The following is a 1,342-nucleotide window of genomic DNA, read 5'->3' on the forward strand; positions in this document are numbered from 1 at the left end:
CGTTTGTATTTGTGCTTGTATTTCTAGCTTGTATTTGTGCAGTTAAGATGACTTCCTCATTCAATCTTTTTACTCTTGAGAATGAGAATGTTTCAACGAGATAAGTGGTAGTACTTTTTTTTTTAGTTTGGAAATGTCTAATATTCCCTTCGTTTCAGTTCATGTTATATAAACCAAAGTCTTACTTTGGATGTCGAGTTTCTTGATCCGAGCCGGTGATGGTAGTTGTGTTCTTGGATTTCTCAGTATGTTCAGTAGCTATTTTTTTGTGTGTGTTTTAGTTTAATCGTCTCATTTCTGTCTCACTTGTGTTGTCCTTATTTTGTAATCCTTTTTAGGTTAATTAACTATAAAATTACTTTTGGTCAATGATGGAGTCTCTTATTTCTTCCTGGCAGCTCTCCTCCTCCTCCTCCTGACCGTGGATCTTCTGCGTTTTGCGGCTTTACGCCTCGCTCCTCTCACCTTCCTCCTTCGCCTCATGGTCATTCTCTTTGCTGAACGTCTCTTCGCCCTCCTCCGCCTCCTCCTCCTCACTCTCCTGGGTGCCCTTCTAGTAGCTCTTCTACGCCTCCTGACTGGCCTCCTCCTCATCGCAGCGCGACTGCTCACCTTAAACGACCTGCGCGCTCCGGCCCTTCCGGTCTGCACGAGCAAACCTCTCCTAACGAGCGATCTGAGCGCGAGGTTGACGCGCGAGTTGTTCTTCTTGACATCGTACCCGCGGCCCGCGAGCGCCTTTTTTAGCGCGACCAGAGACACGCCTTTGGGCTCGTGAGACGCAGCCACGGCGTTTAAAATAAGATCTGGAATCCTCGTGCCGGCCTTCCTCCGCCTTGATCTGGATCTCCTTTTCCTCGCTCTGGCAGTGGAGACTGCCCGTCTTCTTCTGGTCCGTGCCATGGTTTGGGCGCGTTGAAAAGTTTGATGCGAATGACTTCTCGTGTCTTCTTGGTGTGAATGTTTACGACGTCTGATAAAAATATGCTCTTAGTGACAATTATTACGTTGAAATTGACATTTTCAATCAATTACATTTATTACGCTAAAAAAGCTAAGATTGACAAATAAACCGCTGAGAACCTTATAGACTCAACCGAGCGCGCGACTGCTCCCAGCAGAGTGGACTTAGGTGTGTTTTTATGCCTCGAGGAACGCTGTAATTTCCGATTTTCACCCCATATTCTTCGTAAATAAATGATCTATAACATGACAAAAATTATTTTAAAAAATTATCTATAACATTTAAAATTAGATAAGAAGTCTACTCATTACATCACATGATGAAGTACTTATTAAAGTTAAGGTACATCAAATTATAAACTACAATTGAGTTGTTTAA

At 43.2% G+C, this 1,342-nt stretch overlaps 1 protein-coding gene across 1 annotated transcript; it reads right to left on the reverse strand.

Moving 5' to 3' along the window:
- Positions 1-381: 381 nt before the first annotated feature.
- On the reverse strand, positions 382-903 carry LOC128509772 (histone H1-like). The gene has a single exon (XM_053481607.1). The coding sequence runs from the start codon at positions 901-903 to the stop codon at positions 382-384; it is 522 nt and encodes a 173-aa protein (XP_053337582.1).
- Between the last annotated feature and the right edge of the window lie 439 nt (positions 904-1,342).

Source organism: Clarias gariepinus, chromosome 21, assembly GCF_024256425.1.
Source record: "Clarias gariepinus isolate MV-2021 ecotype Netherlands chromosome 21, CGAR_prim_01v2, whole genome shotgun sequence".
Lineage (NCBI taxonomy): Eukaryota > Metazoa > Chordata > Actinopteri > Siluriformes > Clariidae > Clarias > Clarias gariepinus.